Here is a 27,629-nt window from a genome sequence, read left to right on the forward strand (position 1 = left end):
ACTCAGTTTGACATCTGTTGACATGGACGAAGCATAGTTGCCATACATTTCTAAAATTATTTCTGGACACTATTACAAGTTGGGAGGCGAAATCTCAGACAAAGTAATCGATCTGTGGCTGCCCAGCCAGGCAGGATAAAGAAGGAGGTATCATGTCAAGGGTCCCTCCCCACACCATCTGTGGGAGAACACCACTTCCAACAAAGCCAAACCAAATTGTAATCAGAAACATGTTATCCCAGTTTATATAAAAGCTGAGCTTAACAGACAGATTGACTTTTCTAGGGGCTTGCACTTAATCCTGATGGATCATAGTGGAAATAAGAATTTTGCTGATACAAATCAGATACTTACTGTGTTTATTTACATGATCCCAGCTTATTTGCTCTTGCTGTTTTGTAGAGGAATGATCAAAAATTGGTTGATTAATGGAGAGAAATACAGAAAGATAGTTATGCATTGCCCTATTTAAGTATTCTTTTTCTGTTATTTCATCTTCCCTGACCTTTTGGTTTGCTAACCAGCAGATCTAATCCTGGCCAATCAAAAAGTGTGACATCTCCTTTGAATAACACCCCACTAAATTGTGTAATTTTAATTCTAACTACTCACAATTGACTAACTACTTTGGCACCTCCTTGACCCCTCCTCTGTTATTTTCTGCCTCATAATGTAGAACAGAAAAAAAAAAAAGGCAGTTCAAGATGTCTTACGCTGATGACCAGTCCTTCTGACATATTATGTTCTAAAGAGAAGGAAGAGAGACAAAAACTAGAGAGAAATGTAAGGTACAGAGCATCCAGGAGCTGATAACAACGATAGTTCCTCCTCATTCTTTCCAGACTGACTACAGCAACACAGTTTCATAAACTGTGACCTTTGACTGGCATTTTTTGATATTAAAGAACTGAGATGAAGACTCCTTCAATTTTCTTGTAGAAAAGCTCATCTTAAAACAAGTGGGTTCAGGCATGGAGCATAACACCATTGTGTTGTTTTATGGGCATGCTGAGCAAGGGAAAAGGACTTGGCTAGGGGGATTCAGTCCTTTTGTCAGCCCCAGAGGTGTTTCTTATAGGAGAGGAAGAAGATAGATTAGAAGCTGGGAAAGATGAAGAAACTTCCCAGTTACCTGTCCAGGGTCATTTCACAGTGGTGGACTTCATTTCTGTGGGCTGTGAACACAGCACTGGTTAACACTTCTCTGCGTCCTAAGGCCAGACACACAGAAAAGATAAATTTTGCAAATCAGGAACTAAGAGCAGTTCGGTTCGGTGACACTTGCTGGCAAAGCTCCTGCATTGGGTGTCCAGGAAAGACTTGCTTGAGATGCAGGAATGTACGTGTGATATGCAGGAATGTAAGGTGCCCTGTAAGGCACACGGGGTGAGAGCATGGCTGTTTCACCTGTGGGCAAAAGTCTGAACAACTCAGATTTCATGAACCACATCCCAGTGCCTTATGCACCATGCCACAAGGATGTAAATTGTCTTCATTCTCCAGAGTATGCCCCAGGCATACTTTCTTCATCTGTTCAGGAGGATCTAGTCAGATCCCAAAAATACAGGATGGGGTAAAGTATCTCTGGCTGAAATGCACACTCGTTAGCATGGTTAGAATGGTTGAGACTTTCTTTAGGAGCAAGGAAAGTCAGATAAATCAATTTAATAAAAAATGTTACCTTAGCAAAGTATTTCACTTCCTATTTTATTGCAGCCCTTAAGGGTCTCCCTTAATCTCCTCCATATATAAAGAGAAAAATCATTCAAACTGCCAAGAAGCCTTTAGATTGGTATTATATCAAAGGCATCTTTTCATCCGCTTTAAACAATTGATAAAATGATGGGCTTTTTAACAGGCGAGGTGGGAAACAACCAAATTAGCAAACCATGGCACAGCAACAGAAGGTCAGAATCTGGAACACAGAGAGGAAAAACAGGACACCTTTAAGATGTAGGCAAGATGGATTCCCTGTTACCTGTAGTCTCTAAATCTGAGATTGCTCAAGGGTCCAATGCAGCTCCCAGCATAAATTAGAGTAATCAATAACCAGTGGGTTTATGACAATTTCCCAAAAGGCTGCAGATGGGCTGCTCTGCCTTTGGAACTCCCTAGGACTTGGCAATCCCTGCAATCCCACCTGTTCTCCATGCATCCTCTTTGGTGTTGTAGCTTTTTAGCACATCGTAGCAGTTCTAATGAATTTGTTACAGGTTGTTTCTTGTCCAAGACGCCTCGATAAACTCGTGCATTCCAATGTTCCCTTGGATGTGTACACACATGCACTTTTCACACTTGTACTGAAGAGGACACAGGAAAGAATTGTCTTATTCCCTTCCAGTATTTGTTTCAGAGGTTTGTGATATGGTTTGTAGAAATGAGCCTTAGTTCTTATTGCAGAAAACACTTAAACCCTTCAGAGGAGCAAAATCAGTCACACCTGTAAGGTCCCTGGAGCTACTTCTCAGCCTGGCTTACAGGCACATCTGTGAAGAAATTACTTCAAAGACATAAGTCACCCTCCACACACATTTCCACCAAACACTCACCACTCAAAAACCACTTACAGCTCTGTGTTTGCTAATGGTGTTCACTGAGTGCATCCAACAAGTCTCTAAGGTATTTTCTATTGCCTCTTCTGGTTTTTTTGCTTCCTGCCATCAGCAAACAAAGGGATATCACATCCCAAACCACACTAATCAGGGATATTGAACATGATACTGATGCAAGTTACTTGAGAAATGTTACGTGAATCCCAAAGCCAGGTACAGTCCTGATGGAAAGATGGTTGCTACAAAGCTGTAAGCCCAACTACATGGCTTGGCATGGGATTGTGTGCACTTCATGAGCCTGTGCCGAAGTGGGAGGGAGAGCAGAAGCCTTGTAATTCCATGTTAAATCACACACAGTAAATGCTGCCTGTGGGCAGGTTTGGATTTTTACCTGGTTATGCAACAGTCAGGAGCTGATGCTCTTTCAGCTGCTGTTACTACAACAAGATTTGTTTGAGACTCCATGAAACAAAGTATTCCACTTATTCCTAGTTCCATTTTCCATATCTGCCGTTCCCAAGAGTCTGGGACATCAGCCTCTAATATTTTAGGCTATCTTGATCTCAAGTTTCTGTGTTGAGCAAAGTATCAGGAGTGATATCCTAGGCATATTTCTTTCACTGTGGTATTTTGTAGCGCTAAACAGATCAGGGTGGGACTCCACACTTTCATAGTAGGCTCTTTATTATTTGGTTACCAGTATATGACCTTAGGAATAAAGGAAAGCTAAAGATCTGTCTGCTACATAAAAATAATGTTAAAGATACGAAAACTCTGGAAACCTAAATGGTAACTCTCAGACAAACTTCATGATATTGGGTATATCAGATATGGCAGAATTCAATGCTACAATTGCCTGGTTTACTGTGTTGTTTTTAATATTTAGTTTATCCTGGAGAATTGAGAATATTATTCTAGAATAAGTGGTCAGATTTTTCAGGACCAGTTCTTCCTAGTCCTAGTTCCTCCTGCAGCCCCTTCCTCCCAGTGCTAAGTATATGGCTTTCTTCATTTGAACTGGCCAAGTCTTGTTATGTATGAGCTTCAACAGCTTCTTCAATACTGTGGCTGACTTGCATGCTGTGGTTTTGGCCACCTCTTAGCTTTTGCAATGCCAGGCGAGACTGTAACATATCATTTTAACCTGCATTTGCTGTAGTGTAATGGTATATTACCATCTTGATTTCTGCCAAAAAAATACCATCTGTAACAGATAACGTGCCCTTAAGCTAATAGCAGGGCATAGAAATACTGTCCTGGTGACCCTGATGGTCTTGATGATTTTGTAAAATCTTTTTATTGGTTAAAGCTCTTGAATTCACATTTTGTATTTATTTCAAGACCAAGTGTGTGGGTAGTGTTTTTGGAACAGGATCATTATTCTAGATCTGAATTTTTCTCCACACTCATCTGAAATAACCAATTTTTTCCAAGGCTGAGATCCCATCTCTCAATCATGTTATTTGTCCACATAAAAATCTCCTTATTTTACGCAGTGTGTTGTGTAAGAATTGTCTTTTTCTGCATAGGCAAAAAGTTCTTTGTAGTAAATTTTCAGTTAACACTTACCTTGTTTAAAGATGGATCAATTTAATCCCTCAAAATGCAAGCAAGAACTCCTCCATTTGAGCACCCCAAAACTCTGGTTTTGATTTCATCTTTGATGCACTTATCCCTCATTTTGTCCAAAGATGTGCAGGAAGGTTGAGCTAATGCTTGGGTGACAAATATGAACAATTTACTTTTTCTCATATTATCATGGTACCTAAGCACTAGAAGTCTGGTCTGGTCTTAGAAGTATTAAGATTTATATTCTGTGTCCACTGTCCATTGAAGTGTCATTCTTTAGCTTCCTTGGGGCATCCCCCAAGGTTCTGCTTCTCCTAGAAGCAGAACAACATGCTGTGTGGGAGGCCAGGGTCTTCTTGGGTCTGGGACAGCCTTTTTTCCAAGTCTGTAAGCAGGAATCTTCCCCAGCTCTCTGCTGTGAAAAGATCCTGAAAGCCCAGGACACTTAGTTGAACTTGTCCATGCGGGTTCTTTGTTGGTGTCCAGGATGATCATGTGAAATTTAGCAGGTTCTACCTTTGAACAGAATCTGAGGGAAAAACTTTTGGAAAATGATAATTTCTTGTGAGGTTTCATGGCCTCGTGAATATAAACATGTTGAACTTTGCTTTGTGTTTAGCTGAGAAGTTACCATAAGTCAACAATATCATGCTCTTCCAAAAAAGACAAATGCCATGCTGAGATGTACAAACAGCGCTGTAGCCTGCAAGACACATGAAGTAATTCTACTACTTTGTTCAGTGCTTGTAAGGGCCAAACAAGGACACTGTGTCCATTTCTGGGCGCTGGTGTGCACTAAATGCGGAGACATGCTGGAGGGAGGCCACAGGAATGAAACAAGAATAATTTGAGCTCAGGAAACATCTTTATGAAAAAAAAAATTTAAAAAAGTTAATTTAATTTGCTTGGTCTAAAAAAAAAGGATAAAAGGGGAGGTGAATCAAATCCCAAATAAGGTGATTATCAGCAGGGAGGCACTGGCCTACACTGGCACTGACACTGGCACTAGTGTGGTAGATGGGAGAAGAAGACAGGCTTAAGTTGTAACAAAACCCACTAAAGTTAGATGTAAGAAAACATTTTCTTTGGTAAGATCAGAGAAACATTGAAAGAGGCTGCCCTGTCTGATGGGTTTTCTTCCTGAAAATAAAAAGGTTTTAGAGAAAATATGCCAGGAACTGCACTATTATTGCTGAGCCCTTCTTGGGCTAAGGGGCGAATTCATCTCTTGAGATCCTTCCCATGCCAGCTCTTAGATGTACCTTAGCAACTGCAGTTGAGAGTTGTGGTTAGTTACTGTTTGATTAATAATTACTTTGTAAGTAATGCATGCCATGAGCGTGCCATTTAGCTTCCTTTCATCCAAAAATCCAAAGATTTATTGGACTTTTCTGGCTTTTCTGCCTGATTTAGCCTGACAAATAAAACACTCATTCAACTGGCAAAATGGTACCAATTGCTGCAAGCTTTTCAAATACCCACAGCTGTACCTGGGTACCATCCCTCCCCACCTTATCTACTGTTCCTGCCATGGCAATAGTTGCCTGATAGCTCATCCTGTTCCTGAAACCAGTTCAAATTCCTCCTTGGAAGCTTAGAAGCTCTCTTCCAAGACAGTTCAGAATCAAAATATCTGATAGGTAGTGAAACAGAGTGGAAAAACTCTTGAGGATTATTTTTAAAAGGGGAGGGGGATTAAAAATCAGGCTGAGTCCAAGGGAAAAAATATATTGTTTTTTTAATATATTTTTCTTGCAAAAGTGATCTTATGGAATCTTATTGGCTAAATATATGTACAGGGAAAAAGTGTTCTGCATCAAAGGGCTCATAATCAAAGAATTTATGTGCTAATATTCAATAATATTTTACGTGTAAAAACATTTGCAAAGGAAAAAAATCAGCAATGGATTCCATCCTAATTCAGTTGCTTGTTACTTTAATCCTTTTTTATTTATTAGCTGAAATCTGCAGGACCACAGTAATTTGTTCTATTAGTAGTGCAATTTCCACCCGTAGTATGCTAAGTTTTATGTCTGGAAGCAGGTAATTCAATCACTGGCTGTGTAATGCTTTCCTCTAATAAGGAAGAGGCTCATAATCTTAATCTAATTAAAGAAAAGAGAACTGAAGGAAAATTTGTCACAACAGAAGTTGATACTAGAGGATATTATCTGGGGGCACTGGCAGCAAGCTCACAACTGTTCATCACGAAATCAGTATCTTCAAATATTGTCATCTTCAGGTGGCAGGGCACTTGAAAGCATCTGTGTGTCCTGTCTCCCATTAAATGAGTTTGGTTTTCCAGCTAAAGCTGAAATTTAGGTATGGAGACTTGTAAATTTGGACTCTCAGATTTATGAGGAGCTGAGCATACACTTAGTCTTGCTTTTCTGTGCCAGTGCATCTTTGGACATTTATCCCTCAGTTTGCTGCCTCAGGGGTGTGCTTTATATATACACAGCTCATCTTGTTCTCAGGCATCACCTCTGATGTTACTTTAATTGTGTCATGTCCCTGAGGACTGCTAGTTCCAAATTATTCAGGGGGATACCAGCTAATGACCTATACCATGAATGACTAATTTTGTTTTCATTGTCTATTCCATTGTCATGCTCTTGAATGATAACTTGGACTACGAAGTGCTGTAAATGCTGATTTAAATTTTTCTGTATTTTACCTGTTTGGATGTTTTGACTTTGTCTGCTGTGAGAAAATAGAAATAAGAATGTGAATTTTACTTCTTTCTGCATTTCATACTTCAGCCATGAACTCATGTGTTGAAGAGTTCCTAAATATTCTGTGGCATCAACCCAAACCCCTCCACAGCAACCCAGCAAACTAAATTATATTGTCTGTCTGCTGCTGATGGAAACAGTTTCCTTTTTCATAAATGAATAACCCCAAAAGCAAAAGAAAGCTTTCTTAAAGTAAAGGCAGAAAAATTGAGTAGTAAATCAGCAAGCTGTGGTCTTCCCACAGCAGATGGGGAAGTCACTGACCCCATCCTACCTTGGTTGAGTCCCACACATGGCTCCTTTCCCAGACTCCAGGGACACCATTCCTGCAGCTGTAGGAGCATGCAGTCCCCCAGGTCCCTGCCATCCCGGGGGGAGCAGGGGGACGGGATGAGCTGAGCTAAAGAGCGTTAGTCAGACCATCCCATGTCTTTGCAGTGTCTCTTCAGAAATTACTCACCCTGCTTCAGACCTCTCACCTCAAAGTGCTGGCCCTGCCTGTGCTGGTCCTCATCTCAGGATGCTCTATCAGCACCAATTCCCTAGTGTTTCTATCTTTCCTGAAACCACAGGTGATGGGAGAAAGATGATATTTCTCTAACTGAAATATGGAGAAATGTTTTGTTCTTTATTCTGTTGGGCACTGAAGAAGCCAAAACCACCATCCATCTGCCAGAAAAGATCAAAACCCAAACACTTCATGACACTCACTCCTTGCATTGCTCTGTCCCCTCCTTAATCCTGGTTCTGGTTAAAATTCTATCATCCAGCTGTCAAGGGGCCACATGCCAATACCTAGACATATCTTGATACCTAGCCAAAGATTTGATTGCCCTTGCCAATAAAAATGCACTTGTTCAAGCCAGGGCCAAAAAATAGTTTAGAGTGGACCTGCCAGAGAATTGCAGTGTCTGCCCAGCTAAGTGCAGTGACCACAGAGGCATGATAACAGGAGCTTTGTCTCTCCTCTCTCACTGACTAATGCATCCAAACCTTCATTGTACTGAGAATGTATTAAATAGTTCCAAATGCTTGGTGGTCATACAGCATGCATGATCATCCAGACTGGCTACCAGAAAAAGCCTCACGATCACAGTTTTTCCCTGCAGTAGCTCTTTGTTCGACCTAGGTGAAGATCAAATCCATATAGCTGCATTTAGTGATAATAAGTCAGCCTCATAAAAAGGTTCTCAGCACTTAAAAACTCTTGATGACTTGCTTCAGAAATTCATTGTCCTCAGGATTAGCAATGTATGCCTAGCTTCCACTCTAAATTTGACTAACTTCATGTTCTTACTACTAGCTTTTAGACCTGTTTCAAACAGCCTGAAGAGCTGTTCATTGTGAATTTTCTGTGCTGTCTCCTCTCCTGTAGCCATTTTTATACACCATAATTAAGTTAGTTCTTCATTTGGGAGGCCTGTAGACGTGCTGCAGGGAGAGTGTATTGAGCATGGAGAAGCTACAGTATTTTTCATCCCCAGGAAACAGGCTTCAAAGGCTGCTGTAGCTAAGCTTTCAGTGGCATGATTGCCGAACCTTTCAAGCCTTCATGATTCATTATGGAGAAGTACCTTGGTTTCAAAGGCTTCCCTGGAATGCATTCTTCCTGTTAATGCAAAAGAACTCTTTCTGGTGACCTGGTTTTATTTTTAGCAAGCATATGTTCAAAGTTAGAGGGTTAAGAATGATCAATGGACAGGAGGAGATGGACCAACACCAAAAGATTATTATGGTTATTTGCCTTAGAGAAAGGCTTGATTCTTACTGTGTTTGATGCTTCCTTATTCCCCACTTGCCCACCCAGTTCTCACAGTGTGCTCTGTTCATGGACACTGATCATATTACAGGTTTTACAGCATCTGCTATGACCAGAGTCACACAGAACCATAGGAAGATTAAGCACCCACCTTAGGTATGTGGCAGAAAATCAGGCATCTGACATGGTTTGAGGAGGTGTGGCTGTGTCACCAGGGTGCCAGGATGATTTTGCCAAGGTTGTGGTATGTCCCAGGTGGGTTGTTGAGTCGGGGCAGCTTCAGGGGCATATTGAGGGCTTGGCGTGACAAAGCAGAACCATCATGGCAATGTGGGGTCCTGGTGTATAGCTGGAATCACTTTTCAATTCTCTTGCAGTTCTCAGAGATGGGCTCTCCATAATGCTTCAGTTATGAAGGAAGAAGGGCAACTGAATTGTTTTTTTCCAATGGAGAAGACAGAGGGAGAAACACCAGCACTGTGGCTCCCACCTTGTTGCTTATCTCCCTGCCGACATGTGCCTCAAATCCTCTCTGTGCTGTATTAAGGAAAGAAAAAGCTTTGACATCTGCTTTCTTACATCATCTTTTCCAATTTTGTATTGTATAACCCCCTGGTGAAAAGAGGAACAATGACTTCATATAGCTGCTGCTTGATTCTTTTGCTGTTTACCTGGAACACTTCTGCCTATGGGCCAAACCAACGGGCACAGAAGAAGGGAGACATTATTCTTGGAGGATTGTTCCCCATTCATTTTGGAGTGGCTGCTAAAGACCAGGATCTAAAATCAAGGCCAGAATCAGTGGAGTGTATAAGGTAAGCTGGTAAAAGGGAAAATAAAAAGTTTTGGTGGGCAAGTTTTCACATTTTTTGACTTTAAATTGTGTAAATGTGGTCTGTAATTTGATGCTTGCAATTGGAAGATATGATGTAAATAATGGATAAAAAAAATGTGTATGTGAAACAGTAACATAAACACTATTTGGACACTAAAAGAGGGTAATCTTTGTACTACCTGAGGCTGCCAAAACATTAATATACTGGTCTGGCCATTCACAGGGAACATTTGAATAGTATCTGAAAATTAGCTCCCCTAGCAGGACAAAAAATTACCAATAGTGCCCTTTAGTTAAAGTAATGCATGGCCAAATAATTTAGAAATCAATTTTTTGTCCAGTTCTGCCTGTCATCTAAGTTTTTACAAACTGTTAAGTTGAGTAAACAAGTGAATAGGTGAAGGTGAGATAGGTTTTGAAAAATCCCAGTGAATGACACATAAATGTCTCTTTAGGACTTTGTAGAAGTCCCAAACTTGAGCCCAGGCTTTCCTCACCGAGAGTTCTTCTCTTTTGTGTAAACAACACATCTGTGTTTTGTCTCGAGTGTTTGGGAGTTAGCCTTGGAGTGAGAAATGCACATGAAAACAATTCCTCTTATTATTTAAGTGTAGGCATTTTTGTGATGAAACGTGAAGAATTTTTAACATTACAAGCCTGCACATAAGACACAGAACAAGGGGAAAGTGACAGAAACTGATTGCAATTATAACATCATATAAACAAAATATAAGAAATTCGTGTGGATTTCTGTCATGACTTCAGTGTTATGGGACAACAGTTCAGTGCTATGGGACTTCTCATGTTATCATATGTGAAGAACTGCGTATCTGGAATTATTTGGACCTCTCATCCTAGGCTGGGGATCTAGTACAATTTCATTGCAAATGGCAATGAAGGATGGCCGAGAGCATTCCTGTTACTCTCACAGATTTCAGGTGTGGTTTCCCACTGAGACACTGAGCAAGACACGTCCACCTAGGTTATGAGATCATCCCCAGAACCTGTTATAGGGAGCGCACACAAGTGTCAAGAAGCAGGGATTATTTTACCTTCTTCTGTGTGTGCACAGGAAGGTTGTGAACTAAATTTATGTGCAATGTCTATTTCACGGAGCAAGAATTTCTGCCAGCTTCTCAGCATGTTTTTTTCTCTCCCAAATGCAACTTTTTTTAAAATGGAATGCTGGAAAGGAATGGATGTTTTCAGCTCTATTGTCTTCTTCTCCTGCTCCAGCTGGCAGACAAGACAATGCAGATGTTTGCAAACTAAACAGCTTTCATTTCTGTCGACTCTGGGTCAGCCTCAGTGCCTATCTTGACATGGTCACATCATTGGAAGAGACGGCTGGAAAATGTTCCACCACAAGTACTACGAGTGTGTGGTTGCCAAAAGGCACATTAATGATGTAGCACTGCCAACACCAGGCAAATCCTGAAAAACCAGACTAGCTGTTTCAAGGACACAATGGGAGATGTTTCTGGGTGGCATTCTCTCTGCTAAAAGGTATCCTCCATCTGAAATTTGCCTGGATAAAATTCCTGTTCTTCTTACCCTTGCACCTAGAAGATGTAGGTGCAAAGGAGAAAAAAAGTGTCTGCAGAAGCAGGCATTTGTGGCACATATCCTTCAGGAAGTTGGATAAATTGTGAGTTGATAGTATAATGCAACTGGAGAAAGAATGAAGATCAGAGACATAGTTGCAGACGTAGTAGAAACTACAAAAGGAACAAGGGGGTCATTGGACCAGAAGTAGCTGGAAGTTGCTTCGTTGCACACATCTTTACCAAAAAATGTCCATTTGCAGGAAATGGTTAATTCAAAAGAGGTTGGGTTGAGAAGACTTTTTGAGATTGGTCATCAGGTTTTACTGATGTAGGTAACAAATAGATGGGAGTGTTTGTGTGTATTACTTCTTATTGGTACACGTTAAATTGAGAGCAGATATTTTTTCCTGAAAGGATTTTCTATTTTAAGCAGTACTGAAGTTGTAAAATTCCTCCTGCTGGAGCTGTACAGAAATCTCTCAACACAACCATGGTGGTCATTTTTGGTTTTGGAACCCTGTGATCAGGCATTAGCCTGTGACAGGGTTGTGCATGCTGACTCGAGGAGTCCACTACATTCTTCAAGTTGTTTGCTAAAATCTTAAATTATCACATGTGAGTTTCCTAAGTTCCAGGCAACTGATTGGTCTGGAATTATCAAACTTATATTTTTTTGAGAAAATACACACACACACACACACACACACACACACACATCCTAGTTTCTTCACAAAGTATATCTCCCAGATCTTGTAGTGTCATAAACTTCTGTAGGGTGGGAAATCCATAGATCAGCAAATTAGATAGAAATCCATAGGGAAGCACAAATGTGACTGTACATGGTCAAACCAAAGGTGCTAAATCTGTCCCATACCTTTACCTGCCTTTGTTGCCCTTCTCTGAGCCTTCTCCAGCACTGCTGTATCTTTTCAAAGCTGAGGCTAATAAGTTTTATACCTGGCCCATTTTCAGATGGCTGCATACAGTTTTTAATCTCTTCACAGCGTAGAAAAATGTGTCTCATATCACATAAGAAAATTAGACCCAGGTCACTCTGGGATAATGAGCATCCTCTCTCTCTCCTCACACTCTCTTGCAGCAGCAAGTCATCAGGCCATATGAAAAGCTCCATGACAAGTCTTAGGGATCCCATGGAAACCCTGAAGGTGGTCTGTTTTAGGGTTCAGAATCAAACAACTTAAGACAACATGGTTTTCCTCTCTTTTCAGGACTATTCAACCTGATCAGTGCTGTTTGGACATCTAGCTGTGTTCAGCGCTATACCTATGCTCCCAAACTGGGCTTTCCAATGGATAGGACAGCTGGGGCTCCTCAAAATGGACAGTTTTCTCTCCACTTTCTCAGTTTTTATGTTCTTCATGCTCTCGTTGATTAGCACTTTTCTCTCCAGCTTGGCAAACATACTGGCCTGAACCTACTGTGCATACCTGGCATATGGTTATTTAGAAACTATATACATAACTCAGCAGTGAAAGGAAGAGGGAACAGTAACAATCTGTTCCCCATTCTTTTTGTGCTGTTGTATGGAAAATGCATCCTTGTGCTCTAAACGCTGAATCATAGAGTCCGAAGTGAAAACGTACCCATGATTTTGCCGGACTAAAGTTCAGATAGGAATGCACACATTGAGAGTAGTTTTGCTTCCTGTTCGCTGTTTCAGCATTCAAGGATCCTTCATTTGATATAAGTACACCTCCTGTCTTTGTATGCCTCAGGTGCTGCTGCAGCAACTTTCTCTATAACATTTGCTGGTGCATATCTGATGTGTGCAGTGGAGGCAGAGATTGAGCACAGCACAAGAAAGCCATGACCCCCATTCCATTCCCTGTCAGCACCCCCAGAGGCCTATTCATAACCTGATTTCTCTGCCTCTTCTTGATTTCAGGGAGATGAGCAGTTTTCCTGTATAGTGATCATCAGTCTAGCCGAGGTCCCACACTGACACAAAGCTTTCAAGCTGTGAAACCGTGGTGAGACATTGTCCCCACATCATAGTGCAAGATTTCACAGAGCAAGGCTCCAGGATGCTTTAGCTCACAGAGTTTCTCCGTCCACCTGAGAGAACAGAATTTTAATTCTAGCCCTTGCCAATGTATTTGCAAATCCCATTGCAGACCTGAATGTATAACAAGATATTTGGAATTTCTTCCGTAAGATGTAATTATGTCATTTTCTCCCTCTTCCATTTGCCTTCTGAATTGTAATTTTTTAAGTTTTGACTTTCTTTGTTCTGCATAATTCCCCTCACCCACAGTCCTTGATTGTAAAAGTGGTAAGCAACTCATTATACCTGTGACTGCAGGAATCCAACAAATGACTGAAGGGTCTCCCCCTTGCATAGCTTAGAAATAACAGTGGTAGTAGCAGCAATAACATGCAATTAATGTACTGGAAATCTGGAGGGGAGAGAGAAATTAGTATGTCTATGCAACCACTAGAGAAAGAGGAGTGCTGGCGTGATCGAAGGGTGTATGCAGGCTTTGCCACCATTTCTAAGTACCTGTCAGATACAGGTGGGTAAATGAAAGCTGTATTTGGAGCTTTCACATCACTTTCTCCTTTTTTTTTGCTTCATATTCGATTGCTTAGTACCTTGCAAGTGTGATAAATGAAGGTCATGAATACACATGAGGCTGTGAATTATTTCTTTATGGAGACTAGCAAGGATCAGGACCAATTTCCCTGCTGGATCCAGACAGTAAGAGCGGTTAAAACCAAACCACTCAAACAAACAGGGCATGGAGCTATGGGGAGCTGAAACCATGCAGACAGCTTGTGTCCCTCAATTTGCTTAGCCTTGCTTTGAAACATTGACTGGGACATTTAAGCCATCCTGAGCACCCTTTGACAGACGTGTTTAGTTTGTAACAAACTGGTCTGCTGCACACCTGTCCTCTGCAGAGGTGACAGTTACAGCAAGGTATCATTTCCAATTTCTCTCTCCCAGTTTGTGCTCTTCCTTGGGAATAAAAAGATCGATGGGTTGAATGCTCTGAGAGGTGGGAGAACAAGTATCAGAAAGGAAACGTTTAAGGAAGGAGTGTAAATAAAATTTCCCCTCTACACCTGCAGGCTCTGAATTATTTACATTAAACTCTCATTTAGAGCTTAATGGCCACTTTTCATAGCACCGCATCTCACAAAATGCAAGACTATGTGAACATACCTGTAAAGTAATATGGCAGAAAATGAGCTTTGGAGGCTGCTTCTTTTCAATCAAGAAAATACCAGTGGCTATTTAAATATTCTGAAAATCTAATGAAAGCTTGCTTCTGGTAGTTCTGTATGGTTTCTTTATGGAAATTACCAGTCAAATTTCTGCATGGTTGACAGAGCATTCCAGTGACTGATCATGTTAATGACAGCAGCAGCACAGCACAGGAGGTCAGCTGCATCAGTGAGACCTACTGCCAGGTTCAAAGGCTGCTCTTAGCAATCCCTCATGTACACACCAAGCCAAAAGGAACCTATCTGCAGCCCCTTGCTGGGATCTTACAGTACAGTGTGAGAGAAATTGTCCACAGAATATCCATTCATAGAAATTGGAAGGATCTTGCTTCATTTAGAGAAGTTTATCAGCACTGACTTTGTCTGGCCACATCTGTTACGGAACCGATACAACGCTGTATCAGATGACAGAAAGACAGCTTGCCTGAAGATCTATCAGGTGTTAAAGAACACAGAGTGAGGAGTGCTGTCTTCATCCCATCTGATCCTCTCCTCCTGTGCTGCTGATATTGCTGTCAGCAGAGGTGCAAGTGAAGAGAACTGCAGGTCTCTTGCCTAGATTAGTTTAAGGTAAATTTTTGAAAGCATTTCAAAGATATTTTGGAGTCTAGGTCCCAGAAAACAGTCCCTACTCTCCTTTCCCTCCAAAATAAAATTATTCCAAATGCGAGTACCTGAACTAGAGGCTGTATACTGTAAACATACACTAATCAGGAGTGCGTCAGAAAGGAAAACAAAAACAATTGTGTATCGTGGGCCTTAGTCTGCATTTACTGAATTAAATGCCAAATATCTCTTTAAAGTGAAGGGCAAGATGATCCAATTCACTCCTTCCAAAGATACCATCTGAAGATACCACCTTGTGGCATTTTAAAAAAAATAAAGCCAAATTCCTTTCAAGCAGGCAACAAAAAAAAAAAAAGTGTTGTACTTCACCTGTATAATTCAAAGTGAGCAGACTTAAATTTGCTTTTACATATACTCAAATGTGTGAAGCTTTTCCCAGTAGTATAGTGGTACCTTTGAACTTCCCAGGTTCTCAGTAGCCTTCCCTTTAAATATAGAAAATGCAATGAGATTTTTCTCTTTTACACGAGGGGCCTGAATATGGCTCCTTGCTTCAAATCCTAGTCATATTAAAAATATCTGTGAACACGTGTAGCTTTTTAAAGAGAAGTGTCACAAAACCCTTTATTGTTTCCATTTATCCCTTCCTTGTATCCATTTATTTTCCCATTGAATTACTTACCACGTGAGGCAACACGGTGTGCCCAACATGTCTTCTTTCTGTACACAGCACTCACTGACTCGATCCCTCTGAGCCTTGCCCTTTTATTTCAGAGCTCTCTCATTGCATCTCATTCCTTAATGGTTTGGAACTAGAGCAAAAAATATCCTAAATGACCAAATTACTTCTATCAGTAACCCACATTCCCGTGCTTCTAAACTCTAATCTTAATAAATCTAACTGTCCCTTTGGTAATGAGTTATAACTAAGGACTCCATCTTTTTGACCTGAAGAGATCTGTATTGAAATTGTGCTCTCTGGGCTTTGAGGTATAATCTCAGAGCTGAACCTCATTTGGAATTTGGCCAAAGATGTCTGGAGAGGTGAAGTCAAGTTGAATTAATGAAGTTTTTAAGACTTAAAGATAAACCTTAGATGTGATATCTTTAGAAATTCTGACCCCACATGAATCAGATAAAACTCCTGGAATGGAAGTAATGTGGCTTTGTTCATTCAGCTTTGAAAAAGTCAGACATAGCTAACATCAACTTTGGAGGCAATTAATTTAATCCAGCAATTAAAAATGTTCAGGTCATATATCTCAGAGACTGAAAGATTTCATGAAGCTTGTCTTTAGAAATCTTCACCTCAGTAATGGAAACATTTCTCTAAACATTTCAAAATGTAACTCATGTGAAACCTACAATTTACCATTTCATGTAGAATCTGTTCTTGGGCAGGCTATTTCTCCAGGCTTTTCCAGTTTCGGGGCCCATCACTTTTCCCAGTGGATCTCAAGCATAACAGCATTGACACTTTCCTGTTTTGACCTGCAACTCAACACAAAACTGCAAACTAACTGGTGTCCTGACCCATAGTGCATTCCAAAGAAGGGCAGGTTTGAGCTGATGAAAGATTCTGCCATTCCAGCTGCATTGCCCTAGAACGCAGCAGCCTCAAGGTACACAACTGGTTGCCAGGATGATTTCATAGGAAAAAACACAGTAAAACTTCCAAATAATATGTATCAAAGGTACTTTCTTGCTGCTGCTTTCCACAAAGATCTTTCTCTCCTTTTTGGATAAGCAATCATCCTGCTTCAGCTCCTTCCACTGCCAGGCTACTGATGCCATAAACAGGGACTCCCAGCTCCATGCAGGACAGCTGCCACCAATCTGCAGCTCCACCTCAGCTAAACTCAGCTTCTCCATCTTAAAGAAGAGGCTTCAAAAAACAGTTTCAGTTTCACAAGCCACCTCTGAGGGCATCTTCTGAGTTCATGTCTAAAGCAAATGTATGAGAGAACCATAATAATGAGAAAAGTTATTCCTTCAGGGAAGGCACTGAAGTATCTAAATAACAAGTTATCAGTTTGCACTAGGACTTCTATTTATAGCATGTCTCAGTTCTCTGGTATGAACAGTCTGACTGCGCTCTCTCTCACAAGTGAAGGGTGTCATGTGAGGCTGAATTTCCCTGAGCAGAGCTCCTGGGCACCTCTGCATCCAGCAGCATGCCAGTGCTGTGGCTTAGCCTGCTCTGCCTGCCCAAAGCCAAGAGGAGCTGACACATTCCGGGAGTATTCCCGAGCCCAAATCCCAGGCAGCACCAGCACAGGCTTAGCAGACACTGCCATCTGCATTCAGAAACATGTCAGAGGAGCCTGGAAGCAAACCTGGTAGGTGTAGCTTTCAGTCAGAGGATCACAACATCCATTTCCTCAGGGATCATGAGATCAAGTTTAGGGTCCTGATTGCAAGGGACAGGTCGGAGTCATAACTCCAGATATGCTGTCTTTCAACTTTCCCAGATTTTAGGGGACTTAGAAAAGTTCGCCTCCGGGAGTGAGTGCCCAAACCAAAAAGTTGAAAGCCAGAACTAACCCTCGTGACATAAACACAGCTCATCTGTAACCAGTAGAGACAAAAGCAAAACTTTCCAAATTTAGTAGGATGCAAGAAATAGCATGAGTTGCTTTTGCCTTTTGTATCTGGAATTTTCGCTCTGTCTTTGCCTCATTCCTAGTGTCCTCTCCTCTGTTTTCCTCCTTCTCACTCTATTTTGTTTTTATTTTTGTTCCCCCAGGTATAATTTCCGAGGCTTCCGCTGGCTCCAGGCTATGATCTTTGCCATAGAAGAAATAAACAGTAGCCCAACTCTCCTTCCCAACATGACCCTGGGATACAGGATATTTGACACTTGCAATACAGTCTCGAAAGCCCTGGAAGCCACACTGAGTTTTGTGGCCCAGAACAAGATAGACTCCCTGAACCTGGACGAATTCTGTAACTGCTCAGAACATATCCCTTCCACCATTGCAGTGGTGGGAGCGACTGGCTCTGGCATCTCCACTGCTGTGGCCAATCTGCTGGGACTCTTTTACATACCTCAGGTATGGTCTCATTTGTTTAGGTCACGGGAGTGGTCTGCTTCTCTACTCTGCAGAGATTAAGCAGACGTTGATTAATCTTTGCTACTTCAAATAGAACTTTAAGGAGAGAAACAATAAAATGGGGGGTGGGAGGGGGCTGGGTGTCATTGTTGTGATAGAAATGTGTCTTGCTAGCACTTTTGTAGTCCCCAAATGCAAATGTTACTGAGCAGCCATAACAACATTTGGCCCAACAGCAGCCTAGTCTGGGAGGACTGTAGTCCTCTAGAGTGGTTTAGTCTGGGAATACAGGTATTTTAGGTCAGTCAATGACAGTTGCCAGCCCTGACACCTTAGTTGTGTTGTTACTTCCCAATAGTGACTCTCTGGTCTGGTCCAGGTCCCACATAGCCCATTTAAGGCAGAGCTTCATCATTGCTAGCTGGTCTTTAGGTCTCTCAGTATCTCTGACATTCAAGTAGGTGACCTATAAAATCGTTGCTTATGTTAATCAGATGCTGTGGAGGTTTCTTCTGACCTGACCTGCCTTTCTTTTGCCCTAGGGCATCCAAAACATTTGTGAAATCACGTAGATATGCCCCTTGTCCTGTGGTCATCTGTGTGGTGATGTGGTTGTGCCAATTCCTGCGTCGCAGTGTTCTTCGAGCTGCATTCTGACTCTGCTGGAGCCAGTGCCAGCATCCATGGTCTCATCCTTTTGCTTAAGAGGCTTGTTGATCTGCCAAGACCTTAAGCAAAGTACAAGGCCAGCATAATGTTGTTGCTCTTGATTTTAGATTTCTACAGTGAAATCAGCTTTGGAAAAAGTGCTTCATCTTATCCATTTAAGTGTTACCTTGTACAGCCTAACACTTCCAATCCCTCTTCCAAAATTAATAGAGGTGCCAGAGCTCACAAGAGCCCTTATTACAAGATTGTGTCAGAATGTGCTCTCAGTCTGTCCTGAGAAATGCATCTTTGCTTCAGCCACGGCTCCAATTCCCATCTGCACCAGGAATCAGGAAGGAAGGATTCTTGATTGCCCTGTGCACAGTAATATATCTTGTCTGTTGAGTCTTATCACTCTGACTCCTTTGCAGGAATCTGAAAAACTGGACATTTGGTCTCTGAGCAGAGCAAGAACAGTTTAAGCTGTGCTCTCTGGGTATTGCCCGGAGTGGCATTGGAAGCTGGTGTGTAATTAACACCCTGATGACATCTTATGGGGCACTGTTGATTTACCATCACATCACCAGGTGAATGAGGGCAGCTGAGAAGGGTTGATGAGTTCAACTGAACTTAAGAGATGTTTGCAGTTCTCAGACTTTCTCTTTAAACAGAGAATGACATTTGTCCTATGAGGCAGTGGCCTTATCTAGAGGCTGCAGAAAAGGGTAGATGTCAGGAGGTTCAGTTCTGGAACAAAGCCTCAGCCAGGTGATTGAAGCATGACAACAGAAAGCAGGCTTTTAGACTGGCAGATGTTGGGTAGAATTGTCACAGCCATTTATAGCAAGGCCATTAGCAAATCCAGGCTTATTTGGCCCTGCATTTCAGTAAGAGTTGGAGATGTATTTTAGAATTAATGTACGGCTCATTACTCATTCTGTTGACGTAGACACTGAAAATGTTACAACTTCCGTTCTGTTTCTCAGTACCTCACCCCTGTGTCCCCTTACAGCACTTGTGGCAGTGGGACACATTCCCTGTACCTCCTAGCAAAAGATTCATGGGGGCAAGAGTAGCACTGGGCAAGAGCCTGTCCAGGGAAAAGTGCAGCTCTGTGAAAGGAGGATTTACTCCTGTGGCCCTTGAAACTACACTACAAGACCTCCTTTTCTTTCCTCTTGCAGAAACATTAAATAACAGGGTTTAAGGAGAAGATAAGGTTTTCTGTAAATTTCCACTTTGTACAAAATGAAGTGTTTATAGAAGACTTTTTCAAATGAGAGTTGGTCATAAAGAATTCAGATATCAATCTCAAAATGTGTTTTAGAAGTTCTTCAGATCTTTAAGCTGTTCTTATCTGGGGTTTATGGTTTTCTTCCTACTTGTAGATAATTCAAATTATATCTTAAGAGCATGTGGCACTTGCTCTGATTAGGAAAATAAAATATTTCTTGGTTGTTTTAGAAAAGGAGATAAAATCCAATTTTAACCATAAAACATGGTGGCTTATGAAGCATGGGCTGCCCACTGACTTCTTTGCTGATTCTGGCCAACAATCAGGAAACACTGCTAGAGCAGCATTACCATAACACTCTGCAGGATCAAGGAGGCTGATATACATCACATTCTTCTTATTGTCAATTGACAGGGATTGTATATAAAAGGCACACGGTGTCTGATGGAGCCTTTTTAAGGATGGGGATGGATGTCAAAGGCAAGGAGAGAAAGACAGAGTAGCTTTGGAATGGCAATACCACCCTGCGGTCTCATGTCTGGTTCAGGACAGAGAAAGCTTATGTTCTGTCTTAATTCAGTGCATTGCCCTCATTTATCTAGATGGCACATTCTTTTTATTTATGGATTTGACAGGAATCTTTGCCATTCCTCCAATCTAGTGTCCATTTCTCTCTCCCTCGGATCCTTGGCCTTGCAGGTGGGCACAAGCTGCTCCAGCCTCTCAGGTCCAAGCAGCTGCTCCTGTATGAGTGCCTCTGTCGAACTGGCACAGGTAGTAGAACGTGCAGGCCCTCAGAGTGAATCACCTGCAAACACAGGCTAAGAAAATGTGGTTCCCAGGCTGACAGTGATGCCCGGTAATTCCAGGCAATTTATTTCAGGCATTTCACTTTATGGTGTGTTTTGCTTGTTTGCTGTGCTCTGACAGGTCAGCTATGCCTCATCCAGTCGTCTCCTGAGCAATAAGAACCAGTTCAAGTCCTTCCTGCGCACAATCCCCAACGACGAGCATCAGGCCACAGCCATGGCAGACATCATCGAGTACTTTCGCTGGAACTGGGTGGGAACAATCGCAGCTGATGATGACTATGGCCGGCCAGGGATTGAAAAATTTCGGGAAGAGGCGGAGGAGAGAGATATCTGCATTGATTTTAGTGAGCTCATCTCCCAGTACTCAGACGAAGAGGAGATCCAGCAGGTGGTAGAGGTCATCCAGAACTCCACAGCAAGAGTGATTGTTGTTTTTTCCAGTGGCCCAGATCTGGAGCCTCTCATCAAAGAGATTGTCAGGAGAAACATCACTGGCAAGATCTGGCTGGCAAGCGAGGCCTGGGCCAGCTCTTCCCTAATAGCCATGCCAGAGTTCTTCCGTGTCATCGGCAGCACCATCGGGTTTGCACTGAAGGCAGGACAGATCCCAGGCTTTCGTGAGTTCCTGCAGAAGGTGCATCCCAAGAAGTCCACCAACAACGGCTTTGCCAAGGAGTTTTGGGAGGAGACATTTAACTGCTATCTCCCTGATGGGTCCAAAAATTCTCCTGCTTCAGCTTCCTTCCACAAGGGCCATGACGAGGGGCTGGGAGCTGGAAATGGAACGTCTGCCTTCCGACCTCCATGCACAGGGGATGAGAACATCACTAGTGTGGAGACACCGTACATGGACTACACGCACTTGCGGATATCCTATAATGTGTATTTGGCTGTGTATTCCATCGCCCACGCCTTGCAGGATATTTATACCTGTACCCCTGGGAAGGGGCTCTTCACCAACGGCTCCTGTGCAGACATAAAGAAGGTGGAAGCATGGCAGGTAAGCTCTTCATTTGTGTGCCTGTGCTATACACCTGCAGAAGGAAAGACAAGCTGTCCCAAATGCCCTTTAGGGTGCCTTTCATAATCCTGGGTCTCAGACACAGCGTAAGGCTCCTGGGATGCAGTGTGTGACTGTGTCTGAAGTAGGTGCGTGCTCCTACCCCACAGGGAATGCAAGTTAAGTTGGGCTAGGCCTGCACTGAAAGGGGCTTAAACCAGGTTAAATTTTCTTGCATTTGCTGCGGGCCAAAAGTGCACGCACAGACAATTACCACAGCCTGGCTGACGCAAGGTAACTTGATCATATATCGAGCCTTACATAAACAAGAGGGCCTGGGTAGAATGCATAAACAAAGAAAACAGTTTTTAGAGTTCATTTTCTTTGGCAAGCTTTATATCTGTTGCAATCCCACAGCAATTTTCCATACAGGCTGTATTTTTTTCCTCACAGTTTTAAGCTTATATAGGATCAAACTAAAGAAGATTGAGTAATGAAGGAAAATAATGTGTGGCTCTTGGGCAGAAAATAGATAGCTGCTTTGATTTGGCAGTGCTATTTGTGAACTGATGAAATTATACTAATGACTTATATACCCATTCGTTCAATGCATTCTGCCCACCGGCACTTGGATCACATTCTGGCATTTTGTCTTCTGATCCTTTATGAATACTCTCTACCTTACCATGTGTTTGATCATGCTATCCAATGCGGTATTCACTTTGTGGTTTTAATATCTACTGCATTCTTAACACAATCAGCATGGACTATCAAATGATGATATGTCAAATATGTAGCAGATTCTGTCTGCCTCATTCTGCTGTCACAAAATGCTTGAGCCCAAGCATGCCTGAAATCAGAGCAACACAGGCAAATAAATGGAGGATCACCTCCCCGTTTGCATGGGTGTTTTCCTCTCTTTGGGACAGTCTAACCAAAACAAAGGCTGTCCTTGCCACAAACTGCAGCTATCAGGTCACATTCACGTATGGGAACTGCAGTTTCATTCCTGTCTAGTCACTGTTGACTCAAAAACATCAGTCAGATCAAAGTAAAGGGCTTTGTCTTGGCATTTGTGGGAAACTTGCACTGCTCTAGGTGCCTGAATAGGTTTATCAAAACTACTTTCCTCGGAGTTGATGAGTGCAAAGTTTGACCCTGATTTAGAGGAATCCTGCAATTGCTGGCTGTCTCCAAAGCATCTGTCTTTCAAAGCTATTCCACTCTTCAGGAAAGTACTGGCAGAAATGGGCAAGTCGCAGGCAGATTTAGCTTTCATTGTTGTCAGTAAAAATGACCCAGAATAAATGTAGTTTAATTCATTCCTTTATGCCTTGTCAGCTTGGAAAGTAAAGCTGGATATTCAATGCCATTGCTAAGTAAAATAATGTGTTTGTTGAAGATTCCATGGTTGGGAAGAATGACCTCTCATTCTGTGTTGTTTGTCAGGTGCTGAAGGATATACACACCAAAATGTAAAGCATCCTGCTGATCTAGGCATTTGGATATACATACCTGCCTGAGAGGAGGGAGTTGGCATCAAGGAGTATGTAGAGAATAACCCCACTGGGCAGGAACAATGAGAGCTACCAAGGAACAGGCTATACTTATAATGACCACCATCACACGGTGGCTTTCAAGCCCACTTGTGCAATTTTTTCACTTTGTTTCAAAATCAAACACATGAATCGCAGGTAAATGCCAAATTAGTGTGCACACCTACTTCATACCAGGTATTGCACCTCATTGCATTCAGGAAGCTTTCCTCAGCCCTGGGAGTAATGAGTTCACTTCACAAACATGCAGCATCCAGCATTTACACAGTGGTTTTCTGACAACTGCACAGAAGAAAATCTTTCTAAGTAAAGTCAATCTCATTTGCAGTGGTACTTCTGCCAGTGTTCAGTGCCTGCTCCCTTTCTCACAGTCATGTTTTTATTGATGGGAAGTGACCTAAAAGGTCAAGGACAGTGTTAGGAGGCCCCCATACCTGTGACTGGAGGGCAGCTGCTCACAGTGTGTGCAATTACTGGCCAGGTGCTGTGTGGTACAGATAAGGTGAACCTGCTGAACTTGTGGCTCCATTAGCCTGAGCTCCTGTCTGGAGCAGCCCTTGACAGCAGGGTCGGTGGCTGGGGAGCAAAAATGATACATTCCACAATTTAATTAGGAACAATTTAATTACATTGTCTTTCAATGGCGTTATTCTATTAACACGTATGAGGGTTTTTATTGTTGTTTGTTAATTGCTAATTTTATGTACTTATAATACAGATCTTCTGGGGGATGTGTTCTGTATCGTTTGCAGTACTTGTGCAGGTTCATATATAAACCCAGGATTTTTACCCCAGTGATCAGTTCACTTGAAATGGACAGCCTAGCACAAATCACTGTGAGTTGGTTAAACTGACAAAAGGTCTCCTATTAACAATTTACCATCTGTAGTTTAAGAAGGCTCTAGGTGTGTTTCAGCATGGGGAGCACAGGAGTTTTGTCTCCTAAGGTGAAATATCAAATACTACTAACTGCTAGCTATACTCATTTATAGCTACTTCTTTAAGAAACCATTGGCTCATTTTCTCCACCTGGGTCAGTGATCTGTGACAGATCCTGCCCATAAACCCAGTCTTGCTTCCTTTCGTTTTACCAGTGTCTCTGAAGCTGGCTATGGGCATTCCCAGTGGAGATGGGAGTGGCCAGCCCAAGCTGTCAGGCTGCCCAGCATGTGCAGAGATGGAGGCACAGGCAGAGGTCGTGAGCAGGCAGGACAACTTCCAGGCTGTGCCCAGAGGAACCTGTGCCATTCATTCCACATACAGAGCTGGCCAGGGAATTCAGAATCCTTTATCTGAAAATGGGGCAGCTGGCACTGCAGAAAATTGCTGATTTTATTAGGATGTCTGTGCTGCCCTTGTTCTGAGTGATCTGAGCTGTCTTGTTTTAAGAATCTACGCTGCTGCAAGGCAGAAGATAATCGAGGTGCACACTTTTGCAAGATGCCTACTAAGGGCAGACAGCGTTGTCTGCATGTGCTGTTGTTGTGTCCTGCACAATATTGAACACGATCAGATCAATTACTTATTTTTGCACAGTTTTGTTCAGGTAACAAAAAGGTGCAGGGCAATCCCGAACAAAATGTATAAATTCTGTCTCTTTGGGGCAGGACAAAATTTTACAAACAAGCATTAAGAACTAAAGTGCATGAGTGCAAAGGGTACCACAGGAAAAAAAATCCTCCTAAATGTTTCCAGTACCTCTGGCTGTCAGAAGACCACTCTCTTCTGCTGGGGAGTTGTGACTTTTTAGGAGAGCGTATCAAGTAGAGATAATTCTGTGTGTTGTTCTGGTTCATGGACTTGTCTACCCCAAACACAGGCTCTCCCATAAGCTACAGAATGGAAGTGGGAATTTAGGGCAAGAGGTGGGATATAGGCCGAGAACTGCTGTGCTGATGCTGCCTCTTTGTCAAAATTCCCTCCATTTTTGGCCTGTTTCTCCATAACTGCTTTAACAGTCTGGTTTTGAAGCCCTTTTTTCTTAGTATCTTCCCTGATAAGATTTCTCAAGTCCCTCAGGTTCCTTCATTTTCTTAGTCAAATAGCTCATGAGGCTATTTCTGTGGTCACTTCTAGGAAAAAAGTCCATCTGTTCCTTCTTCAGTTCCCCTCTGAGCATTTACAGGAGCCTCTCTGGTGTCTCCCTCTGACGACAAACACTGTGTGGTCCTGCAAAAAAATAGGGAGAAAACCAACAGGGAATCCTAAACTGTCCTTCAGAGCAAGTATTTCCTGCTTCAAATTATTTCTGTGTGAGAAAATGAAAGACCTGTCTTTTCTTTGGACTGAGGTCACTCAGTTTCTGCCCATTCATTTGGATTCTTGATGAGCAGCTGCTGGACCTCTCTTTGTGTCTTGCAGTAAAAACATTGTGATTAAATGGGGAAGACAGGCTCCCAAAGGATCTTAGAAGGCAAAGGTGTGCAGTTACAGTGTCACTGAGCAGAGCATCTTTGGGTTGACTCCCAGACAATTTGCAGGTTCCTGTTACACTGGAGGCTTTGAACTTTGGCATGAGTGAAAAATACAAGCTCTTCTAGGCACTAAGGCAAAGCACAGTGCAAGGGCTGAAAAACGTGTTGTGCTAATCATTCTCAGGTTAGAGACATGCTTGTCTGTACTATTCTATGCCTGGAAATCTGCCTGACCTCAGACTCAGTGAAAAGCTGCCATATGCTGTTCTACAAAATAAAAACAAATACAAATTGGCTTCACCTAGCAACACCTAAAATCTTTTATTACACTTGTGCACCTCCCAGCCAACAGTTCCTTCCTCAGTGCTGGTGATGAGCGTTGCAAAGAGGCAAAAATGGATTGGCGCCTTCTCCAGCTTTACAATTAGCCTTGTCTGCCTGGCTGGAAATTGATAGTGCAAGGCTTTAAAGAAGTAAATAATGCTTTAGATGACATTGACCTTTGAGCCAAATGGCTTATTTAATCAATTTCTGTGTCTATTAAAGCAGAAGCCTGTCTGAACAAATCAAAACCAGCTGATTTGTGTTATACTGAGTTAAACAGTATCAGTTAAACAGTATCAGCTATGGCTGGGGAAAAATTAGTCATTCGGGAAGAATCACAAGGAAAACAGAGGAAAGTGTTGAACGTCAGGCAACTGCAAAACCTTGCCTACTTTGCATTACAAATGCACTGGAGATGTATTTGTTGTGAACAGAAGGCAAGGGGTGTGCCATTGTTGTGGGAGACAGAACTGAGAGGGACACAACTTGAGCCACACACGGAAATATGGGGGTCAATAGAGGAAACACAGCTATTTCCCCACCAGGACAATAACAGACAATTCCTTATTCATCAGTTTGAAGATAACAACTTGACATCAGCTGAGAGCATCAACTAAGTGGACAATAGATGGAAGATTATTTAGATGTCTCTACATCTAAAAGGAGAAAGACTTAACTGGACTCACCAGCAGAAAAACTGCGCTGGGAAACTATTGCCCTGACAAGGCTGCTAGAAGAAGGGTAAATGAACTGCATGCAGCAAATACAACAAAGGAGTTATGGTTATTAATAACCAAGTAAAGAATGGCTGAGATTCTTCTGAATTGGAGTAGTACACACTGCCTGATGACCAAACCCACAGTATTCTTGTCTGCCCCCAAACACAATGAATTTTTCATAAAAGTCACTTTTAATACAGTCATTTATGTGCTGCTTTACAACAAAAGCTGTATTTGAAAAGAACTTTTTTATATTTATGAAGCTCATTTATGGAGTACTTCTGTCAGTTGATGAAAAGTCAGGTTTTCAGCCTACAGTGGGAATTCTAGGGAAGGCTCCATTAAATGCTCATATAATGTCTCTCTGTACCAACTTCAGATAACAATTATCCCTGGAATTACCAAGATGTCAGACACTAGTATCTGTTACAAAGAACACAGCATGTCTTTGTTGCACAAAAAGATGTAAAATTTCTTCCAGGACTGACCTTTTCAGATACTATTCACAGATGGAACTGGTGACGAAGGGCATCTTGAGAGCTTCCTAAAGGCACTCACAAAATGGGATGAGGAAACAAGTGGATATAAAAAATTTCCATTTATCCCAAGGTAGAGTTGAAGCTAACTTCAAAGGCATGATAAACATAGCATAATTTATGATTTCATTTCTTTCTGGGTAGTCAGCTACCTTCACAAACCCTTTAGTAACCAGTCACAGAGTTTTATCCCCAAAGTGAACTTTCATGCACTATGAAGGACTGGTTTTGCTCCACACAGAAGTCAGGAGGAATGAGAAAAAAATACTTTTTATGGTGACCCTTTTGCCTTGTAGAATTATAAGAGTGGTCTTCCAACTGGAAGAAATACATTGCTCTGAAAGGACTTTTACCAGTGCCTCTAGGAAGAATGACATGAAAGACTGAAGAAATCAGTCTTGACTTGAGATTTCTTTGTTGACCAAGACTTATATTGATAGAGGAAATGGAAAAAAAAGATTTAAGCCAGTAGACAAGTGGAACATGTGTCCAGACACAGTAACTGAATCCCCTGGAACAT

At 42.0% G+C, this 27,629-nt stretch overlaps 1 protein-coding gene across 3 annotated transcripts in view; it reads left to right on the forward strand.

Annotated features, from left to right (window-relative positions):
• The window catches only part of CASR (calcium sensing receptor), a 75,365-nt gene that overhangs the window by 22,944 nt on the left and 24,792 nt on the right, over window positions 1-27,629 (forward strand). For all 3 annotated transcript variants that reach the window (XM_040057103.2, XM_040057102.2, XM_058419491.1), the window contains exons 2-4: window positions 8,993-9,430; window positions 17,560-17,866; window positions 20,679-21,560. In XM_040057103.2, coding sequence (XP_039913037.1) covers window positions 9,246-9,430; window positions 17,560-17,866; window positions 20,679-21,560 — 1,374 coding nt within the window. In that variant the 5' untranslated portion in view covers window positions 8,993-9,245. The remainder of the gene's footprint in view (window positions 1-8,992; window positions 9,431-17,559; window positions 17,867-20,678; window positions 21,561-27,629) is intronic.

This window comes from Hirundo rustica, chromosome 2 (assembly GCF_015227805.2).
Source record: "Hirundo rustica isolate bHirRus1 chromosome 2, bHirRus1.pri.v3, whole genome shotgun sequence".
NCBI classification, from domain to species: Eukaryota; Metazoa; Chordata; class Aves; order Passeriformes; family Hirundinidae; genus Hirundo; species Hirundo rustica.